General features: G+C 42.4%; 1 protein-coding gene across 6 annotated transcripts; it reads right to left on the reverse strand.

Annotated features, from left to right (window-relative positions):
• Positions 1-207: 207 nt before the first annotated feature.
• On the reverse strand, positions 208-9,514 carry ARL14EP (ARF like GTPase 14 effector protein). 6 transcript variants are annotated; one of them, XM_075094927.1, is made up of 5 exons: positions 9,017-9,262; positions 4,316-4,822; positions 3,170-3,300; positions 1,983-2,036; positions 208-1,715 (listed from the first exon to the last, which is right to left on the reverse strand). In XM_075094927.1, exons 2-5 carry the CDS (start codon positions 4,736-4,738, stop codon positions 1,487-1,489), a joined length of 837 nt encoding a protein of 278 aa, XP_074951028.1. In that variant the 5' UTR covers positions 4,739-4,822; positions 9,017-9,262; the 3' UTR covers positions 208-1,486. The 6 variants fall into 6 exon arrangements, with proteins under 6 accessions (XP_074951028.1, XP_074951027.1, XP_074951029.1 ...); XM_075094926.1 differs by lacking the exon at positions 9,017-9,262 and adding an exon at positions 8,786-8,928; XM_075094928.1 differs by lacking the exon at positions 9,017-9,262 and adding an exon at positions 8,729-8,828.
• Positions 9,515-9,762: the final 248 nt, after the last annotated feature.

Below are 9,762 nucleotides of genomic sequence, written 5' to 3' on the forward strand. Positions count from 1 at the left end.
AACAAAGTAAAAAGTATTAAATGCCACTTGTGTGTAAGGGAAGCCACGGCTATCCCTCTGTGGTGGTGCTGTCTGGAAGAGTGTAAAGTGTGGTGCTCTCCCTAAATAAACTCATGTGATGGTTCATGTGACAAATGTGGCTGGAATCCAAGGCCAATAAGACAGATGTTCATTGGAAGAACAGTCAATGCTCTGACCAAAAGAAAGTGTGTTTAATTTTGCAGCAGATTTAATAAAAATGTAGTATAAGTTGATGCTTATACTTTACTAGGACCAGCAGATGTCAGTATGACTCAAAGCATGGCTTTGAATTTTAGCGAGGCAACCTTCCTGACACTTCTCAGAATGAAAATTATCTAAGTAAAATAGCAAGATTATAAAGCTTTATCAAATAAATCTTCAGCAATCAATCATTAACAGTATTCTTGAATAAATGTGACCTAACAGACACGCTAGTTTCCAAGTCTAAATACCTCAAAACCACAACAAATACTAAGGAGTATCAATGTTACTCAGATTTCAATATAAAGTGTTTTTTAAATAAAAGTTATATTGTAAAATGTTAATATTTTGAGAACAGATATTGCATCAACCAAATATAATTTCAATTTAACTGTGTTTTTTTCTTGTAGTCTGGATACTCTTAGTTTGGGAATAGACACTCAAATTCATTTCAGCTGCATGTAAATATTTGCCTTAAAAACAAGCAAAAAGGGGAGGGGGCTGTTAAGTTCCAGTCCAACTACATACTGATAAATGCAGCAAAATTACTTCAATTGTGTTATATAGAAACCAACGAAACAGTACAATAACTAAATACTTTAACATAATTTTTCAATGCCTTGACTATTTAATAGCACTTTAACAGTAAGGCTTGAATTCATAAGGAACAACCTCATCTCAATTCCCAGTAACTCACATGGGATCTGAACTCCTAAATGCCTTTGAATCCATTCAAGTGGACAGGGTTGAATTTATCAGAGGTAGCTGGGATAATCTATAGAAGATACAGCATTTGCTGTTGATCTTGGAGACACCTTTATTAATACTGCATGTATATTCACAGAGAACTTTTAGCATTCCACATAAAACAGATTCAAAACCCATGAAATCCTGAACTACAGAAGGAAAAATGAAGGATATGTGGAGATAGTACACCATATAAAACAGTATATGAAACTATGGTGAGTGGCTTAGGATATCTCACATGAAAATTTAGCATCTTAAATACAGTGAAATACTATTCAATGAGAACCTACTCAGATGACTAACAAGACTGAGTACAAGGTGGAACGAAGTATGGAAAGACAGTAGTATGATTAAGAATATCTCCATAATCATACTGAAAATAAATGTGAAAGCAAGCACATTAATCGTGTGGATCATGATAAATTCCAATGGCTTTCATTAAACCACTAAATGGTGAATGTGTGGTGTTTACTCAAAGCACGGAATATATACTCAGTATAAATGATGTGCATATACGCTAACCTACATGTTTATTTCTAATTATTTCTCCTCCTTCTATCTCAATTTGCTCATATAGCCACTTGCGGTCACAGCGACATTCAGCTCCACACTTGGTGGAGCTACACTTGGGACAAGCATAGAAACATCCCAGGCAATCTTCATCGAGACAGTCACACAGGTCCATTCCACTGTACAGCAGTAGTCCCTGGCTATCGTAGACTTTACTCTTCGCTGGTATAACTTGCCTGTGTAATGAAAAACAGTAGTTATTTCCATGTTAAGAAATCCACCTATTTTGATGCCAGGCTGCTAACAGTTGCAGGCAGAGGTTTGCTTTCATCAGGTGTTCGTTTTAACACTCTATTAATTTAAAAGATGTATCCACGTTACAGTATCTGCACTATAGTGCTTTGGAAATAATTTCAAGAATGGGAAGTTTTTATTTCTTCAATAGCACACTTATTCAACCACTTATGAATATTCTTAGGTATATGACGTAAACTTCAGATTACCTTTCAGATGATGTGAAATGATCCCTTAATTTACTCTTCCTTTGCAATGTGTAGCTGTAATTCAAAGGAGGTCATGTAGAATCATTTAGGTTGCACATATCCTAATTTAAAAGTACTTTTTAATGCTTTTATCATTACATCTCTGCAACAGTACTATTTAACTGCAGAATCACAGAAAACCTCTGTTTGTAAGGGGCCTCTGGAAGTTACCTTGCCTGACCCTCTGTTCAAGGCCAGGTCGACGCCAGTTGGGTTGCTTAGGGCTGCATCTAGTTGAGTTCTGAATAGCTCCACTGTCAGATGCCTCAACATTTTTGATCCAATGTTTTACTACATACATAGAAAAAGTTTTTCTAACAGATTATCAAAATTCCCCTGGTTGCCACTTGTGCCCAAACTGAGTAGAAGAAACAAATGGAAAGAAAAAGGATGTGTGGTTTGTGAACAGCACGTCTAGTGTCTGTTTGTCTTGTAAAGTTAAACTTAGGCGGAGAGCAGGGGAAGGAAGGTATTAATGTGATCCTTCTTGCATGTTTTAACAAATACTGTATGACTAGTTAAACCTGGGGCTTCTGGCAATCTCCTCTTAGGACAAGATTGAATCGGTCCAAACTTTTAGTGGAAAACGACAGACAATATTCAGCTGCATACACCCTTCCTCTGTAGAAAGCATGATTTTAAAATCAGTCACATTAGAAGGCTGTAATCTGTTACCTAGTGTTGTCTGACTTGGACACTAACTTCCTCTTTTAAAAGGAAGGTAAGGTCCTAACTTGCACTTTTGTTTATAAAGTGTAATTACTGAGTTTATTGAAAGATTGCTCCAATATTTTAAGTATAGTCTACTTGATCTTACTGTACTCAAATTGAGCCTATTATCAGAATTTTACATTATGCATAAATTAATAGCTTCATCTACAATCTGTGTAATAGCCACCCCTTACCAAATACTTGTTTGTATTCTAATTGCCTGAAACATGGACCGTATGCTAATGCTTTATCTTCTGTTTTGTTTATCTCAGTAATGACAGTGAGCTTTAACATCCTCAAAACCAAAAAAGCAATCCATAAAGATGCAAACGTGCATATAGAAAATGTTATAGTGTTACAGGGATACTGATGACCATCAAAGCTATTTTGTTTTGAAGGGAAAGTTAAAGATAAGGTAAATAGAGGAAATGGCTCACCTGTCTGAATTAAATGATGCAATTTTTGTTTGCAGTCTTCTTTTTTCCCTTTTACTGGTCTCAGGAGTGAACTCAGTCTGTCGTCCTGGATTAGCAAACTGTAGAGACTTTAAAGCCTTAGCTGTACGCCCCTGAAAAAAGACAGAATATCTCATTTAATTACAAATACAAACCTAAATCATTAAGAAAATGTCCAGTCAACCCAGGATACTGTAATAACTTAGGTAAATTTTTGAGCTGAACTGTAAGCACTGGATTTCCCAGGAGAAACAACTTCAGTCTGGGAACTTTTATACTGGAGAATTGTACCAGTCTCAAAACCCAACAATACAAGCTTTACAGTATCAGTTTTCATCAATGCTTTCAAATGTCACCCCCTATCAGTCTCCTAATCATACTGACATGTAATTGAAAAATAGTTGGGCAACAGCCCCTGGGCTGACAGGGACAACAGCTCCTAGAAGGCAATTCTGCTTTGCTACAGGGCATATATGGATGAGTTCTTGCTGACTTGGTTGCCTACACTTCTACTGATTACCTGTATGCATCTTGAACAATGCATCCAACAATGTATAAGCTGTATTCTAAACTTGGCACTTAAAGCATTACCCCCCCCAGTTCATTGCTGCCTCTGAACAAATGCCATGGCCTTCACAGCTCAGATGCACCACAAGAGTACACTTAATTCACCTCAACATGCATTCACTTGGCAATGAACTGCTAGAGAAAGTGGAGTTTTCTTAAACTGAAGAGACTGAATTAGAGGTTTACCTCAACATCCTTAGAAGCAGCCTTTGCAGCGTTCAGTTTTAAGCACACAAGCTTGTTTTTTGCTAGGCTTGTGTAACAGCTTAAAATACCAGCAGCAGTCTGGTATTTACACAAACTTACGAGGTGTAGTCACCCTAATAAACACAATCATTTGAATTTAAAAGGCCATAATATTAAACTAGTGAAGATTATCTTTTTAAGGTCCTCCAAATGAAGGCTTAAATACAGTAAACTCCCACACCTCTAAAAGACTACACCTTTTCATATTTCTGTTAAAAAACTTAATTTCTTTATGTAGGACTTGTAAGAAGCCCAATTCCAATAGTTTGCAAAACTTGGGGGCGGTGGGCTGAGAAAACTGATCCATATACGTACATCTGAATCAAGTTTTCTTCTTTGGCGATCTTCAGATTCAACATCCACGCTTCCGTTTATTATCTGCATACATTTGGGACAAAGCTTCCAACCAGGTACAAACTGTCTTCCAAACTTGGCGCTTAGAAAAGCTGCGTCATCTAAGTCAATTGCACGTAAGTTTTTCTTTGATAGTTTTCTGTGTATATTAAAGGGATCGCAACATGATTTTTGTAAGTCTTCAAATCTTTCAATGTAAATCTTTGCATGGTGGAAGCAGATTGTATTGTTCTCTGAAAGGGTTATTCCAGTCCTAAGCTGAAGTAACAGTAGGTCAGAAGAAGATAGATCTTGCTTGGTCTTGAAGCCAGTGTGACGGGTAATATAGGTCTTATGGCATTCATTGGTAGCTTGAAGCTGAACTCCAACTGAACAAGGATCCATTTTACTTTAGCAGAGCAATTTATTTCACTTATTTTGCCTAAAATCAGTTCTTTGAAGTCTTTAATAGTTTCTATGAAGATCACCCTAGGGGAAGCATTACAATCAATCAGATTTGTGCGCCAAACCTGTAGCTGTAAGCTTGACAGACTAGGTTTAAGTATTTTAAAAAACATGTAAAGAAATTATAGCCTTCTAGTCTAGGTAAGACTAAAAACACATTGAATTTAATTCTGGAATGAAACCATGCATCTTGTATGCCTTTCAGAGACATTTTTTTCCCAACTGCAACAAGTATCAATTAAAAAATATTAGTAGCGTTACTTTCTCAAAAACAACCTGGGAGCAAGGTACGAGGTGATGAGTTGTTCAGACAGCAGCCTGCTCTGGTCATCAGTTTCCTGGGGCCCCACCTTTCTTGGCACAATCCCTGCTACTCAAGACCAGTTGTTAAGATGGCCCGCAGGAAGAGACTCCTGGTGGCTAAACAGTTCACCCATCCTATTTCCAAGTAGTTTCTAGGAAAAAATGCTGCTGGAGGTTGGCTGCCCAGGCATTCTGGTGTCAGTTAGCAACTCACATCCAACACCGCTTTCCTGTGTGCTCTTTCCACGTCTACCAGATGCAGGCCAAAACACAGCACCAACCTGAGCCTTTTCAAGAAACAGCCTGTGGTATACACACAGATCAGTGGTTCTAGATGTGTGCAGCTGTGGTCACGTGGCCTTTGCATGCAGCTCTCTCCAACTGAGTGCAATGTCTGTTTGATGTCAATACTGGGCAGTTATTTAAACACAAATACAGTCACCAAATACAAAGCCAGCTGCTGCAGAGCGATCTTGTACTCATGCCAAAGTTTGCTGTAAATCCAATGCTGGTCCTAAAACATCAGAGCCTGAGCCCATCTTGCTCTATTTTCTACTGCAATATAAAGGACAAATTTCTACCAAAAGAATTAATTTGCTTCCAAAACCTCTGAGAACCTTCCTTACAATGAATACAACCTACGAAGGTTCTTAATGGTCACCTACACACTATTCTGCAAAGACTAAGTCAGAGAAATTAGAAAGCATAGTGTGCTGGTTTTGGTGGAGATAGAATTAAATTTCTTCACAGTAGCTTGTATGGGGCTATTTTTGGGATTTGCTGTGAAAATAGTGTTGATAACATGCTGATGTTTTAGGTACTGCTAAGCAGTGCTTACACAGCGTCAAGGCCTTTTCTGCTGCTCAGACTTGCCCCATTGGCAAGTAGGTTGGAGGTGCACAAAAAGGTGGGAGGGGGCACAGCTGACCCCAACTGACCAAAAGGATATTCCACACCATATGGTGTCATGCTCAGCAATAAAATCGGGGGAGGGAGGTTGCTGGGGGAGGTAGGTTGCTGGGGCGGGGGGGGGGGGGGGGGCTGCTACTCAGGGACTGGCTGGACATTGGTTGATGGTTAGCAACTGTTTCCACTTACATTGCTTGTTCTTCTTGGGTTTTATTCCTCTTTTTTTTCTTTTCCTTACAATTTGAAAAAAAATCTTTTTTATTATTAAACTGTTTATTTCAACCCACAGATTTCTTTCTCACTTTTCCCTTTCCTATCCTCCCTCCCATCCCACTGCAGGGGAGTGAGTGAGCAGCTGTGCAGTGCTTAGCTGCCAGCTGGGGTCAAACCACAACACAGTTACTATTTGTGCTAACCACTGAACAGGGTAATATGGCTTTTTAATCAATAAAAGTGTCAGCCAATTGCATAACGGAAAAAGTCTGGGATGCTACTTTCAATAAAAAAAAGCAAACAGCATCTCACACAACCTAATGACATGAAATGTGTAAGTTTATCCAATATACATAAATATGAACATAGAAGAGCAAAAGTTTAACAGAGACCAACGAGAAGTTAACAGGCTTTTAAAAATTACTCTGAAAAGCCACTGCCTGGAGCGTTTTTGCTGAACTCCTCAATCGTGACAACTGCGAATCAGTTACGCAACACATTTTCATATATTAAACTGTATGCACAGTGATTTAAAGGTCTTGCATAGGACATGATGCTATTGTCTAGTGATTTAACTGATCCAAGCATATAAGATATGCTGGGCTATACTCAGGCCCGTAAAATTGTTTTGAAGTCTAATTTTATACCTGATTCAAGACAGAACTGAGTATACCTCAACAATTACTTTTCTCAGCCTATAGTTAAGAATGCTCACCTTTCACATTTAAATTAATGCAAGAATAATAGAGGCACAAAGATTCCTGAATATAGAGGCACAATGTTATAAACACCCAAGTTTGCAAAAAAATAGGGTGTGTATTTCATTCTGAAAATAAAGCAAACTTGTTTCTGTTTTTTGCAAGTTATCTGAAAATAGAAAGACTTAAATATTCTAATACTTAACACTGATTTCTCAGGTCAAAACCTAAATCCTGTATTTTAAACACTAAAACTAGTCCAGTCCTAAATTGCTCTTAATTCTTCTTCACTGAAATTGCTGTATTCTAAGTTAACTAAGCCCTCTCCTGCAGTTCTGACCCTGCACGGCTCTTCAGATCTGCACTGTATTATGCAAATAAGGAATAAAGTGTAGGTATCAGTGAGGTTTAAAAAAAAATCTTATTCTCAGTGCCTGCTAAGCACTAACAGTGCTCTGTTATGTTTTACTACACAAAAGTTGCAGTGCCTTCACCTATTTATGAACTTTTACTGTGGTACAGACATTTAATAATTTTTATTTTCCCTCTCTCTTTTAAGGACCATCTGTCAAACTTTACCATTCTAGTAAAACAGCTACACTCAGAACTTATCTTTCTTCCATGAAGGTGCACAAAGCTTGTCTTTCAAACTGAGGTAACTGGAACTGTGTGATCAAAGCTCACTGCAGCTGAGTTAACATTTTAACAGCAATTTAGCTAATACCAAATAACTCAATTCAAAGAAATCTGTTGTAGCTAAGCACCAAGCTTGCTTCAAATGCTAGTGTGTGTACTTTTTATTCCTCCTGAGATGGGGGGTGGGGGTATCAATGAGGAAGCACACTAGGTCAATACAAGACTAATGATCTGAATTTTCAAAATTTCCATATGCATTAGAAGTCAGAACTCTTGGAAGACGTACTGCTTAAAAAAATATCTTATTCTTTATAAAACAGAAAATAATTATTACACTGCTATCTTTGGCAGGCATCTCTTTTGACAGACAGCTACACTACCAGAAATATGCTATATTAAACAGAGGGAAAGCATATCAAGTGTACCACCACAGTCTGTTCGAATGATAGTGTGCTCATGACATAACTTAGGCAGCTCATCCACCTGGTTTGTAAGAACTCCCGGTAGAGGCTTCAGAGGCGTTTCTTCCCTCCTCCCCTTGGGAGGAATATGCGGTTTTTTTGCCTTTGATTTCTCTTTGGTGTAAATAGGAAGGAGCTTCAAAAACCAACTACTTAAATGAAGGCCTGTATTCTCACCTGTGAAATCATGAATTACCGTTTACTGCAACAAACACAATAACCTAAAGCAGAAGACAGCGACAAGCAAAGCGCTCGTGCAGGATAAGCCTGCCGCGTTAGCGCAGATTCAGCAAGTGTTTTCTAGCTTCTTGCTGCAGACAGAAACAAAGGATGGAGGAAACTATAGTTTAGGCTGGCAGCGCCGGGTTGTAAGTGGAAGGGAACGAACGGTCGTGAAATTGCAGCTGGGAGCCCGTGTCACAACACGTTATGCCGGATGCTCAGCAGCGGCGCGGCACAGCAGAGCCCCGTCCAAACGGTAACAGCCGCTGGGCAGGGCTGCCTGGCCGCACCGTGCGCTAGCCCGCAGGTGAGCCCGGCGGCTGGCTCGCTCCCGCGGCGGGCACTAGCCCTCCCTCCGAAAGGCCCGCTTGCCTGGGCGGAGGGCACGGCGGGCCCGCCCCGGGCTGGGCGGGCGCCACCGGCAAGGGAAGGGCTGGGCTCGGCGCGGCTCCCACCCCGCCCCGCCGCCGCGGCCCCTCGCCTCGCACCGTCCGTCCCGCTGCCGGCCCCGCGACCCCTCGGGCGGCGGGAGGGTCCCCCGGTACCTTAACGCCGGCTTTCAGCGGCCGTTCACCGCCAGCTCACCACAGAGCGGCGCTTCTCCCTGGGGACGGGGAACGGCAGCACCCGCCGCGGAGGGGGAGGGCTGCGGATGTCACGTGGCCTGGCGCACGCTCGTTCCGTGCGCGACGTGCGGCGCCGCGGGGTGCCGCTGACGGCGCGCATGCGCTGCGAGCGCGCAGGGGAGGTGGGGCTGAGGCGGCAGCGCTCTGTACCTCAGCGGGGCGGGGAACGCGGCTGTCCTCGATCGCTGCGGGGGAAGGCCCGGGGGACACCGGCTTCGGGGGTTGTTTCGCGTGTCGCGGAGGGCCGGGTACCAGGCGGTACCAGGCGAGTGAAGTGCCGGCCGTCAGGCAGCCCCGGGCTGCCGCACGTGGGAATTGGCCGAGCCAGCGGCGGCACGTCAGGCTTCGCGTCGGAGCCGAAGCTGTGCGAACCCCTCTCCGCCCCCGACGAAGGGCGGTGGGAGGCAGGGCCCTGCCGACGGGGCGGTGCCGCGCGGGGCGCGGTGAGGAGACCTGCCTTGTGAGAATAGGGAGGGCTCTCGGTGTGCTCGCGTTGTCCCGAAAAGCGGGTTCGTTCGCCCGGTGTGCGGAACGCCAAAATGCACGCAGACCGGCGGTATGTTATTATTTTCATTTGTGCGCAAGGATGGGCGCTGCGGTAACCCCCCACAGCTGCCACCTCGCACCCAGACACCACCAGGTGTTCGCAGAGTTCAATGTGTCAGTCATAGCTGATATTCCCGCCCCGCAGCTGATCATTGGTTAGTTTCCTTCTCACGTCATCCTAAGGGTGCAACTCCCTTTAAATTTACCACGCATGCTCAGAGAGTAAGGGGCTTATTTGAGGAGGGTGTTTTCCGGTCTACGGGCGTGATTTTTAGCATTGTAATGAGGCTAGTTCAGCTGAAGGACACTTAGTTCTTATCAACATCGCAATTAGTTGTTCTCCTTGACTA

Source organism: Phalacrocorax aristotelis, chromosome 5, assembly GCF_949628215.1.
Source record: "Phalacrocorax aristotelis chromosome 5, bGulAri2.1, whole genome shotgun sequence".
Lineage (NCBI taxonomy): Eukaryota > Metazoa > Chordata > Aves > Suliformes > Phalacrocoracidae > Phalacrocorax > Phalacrocorax aristotelis.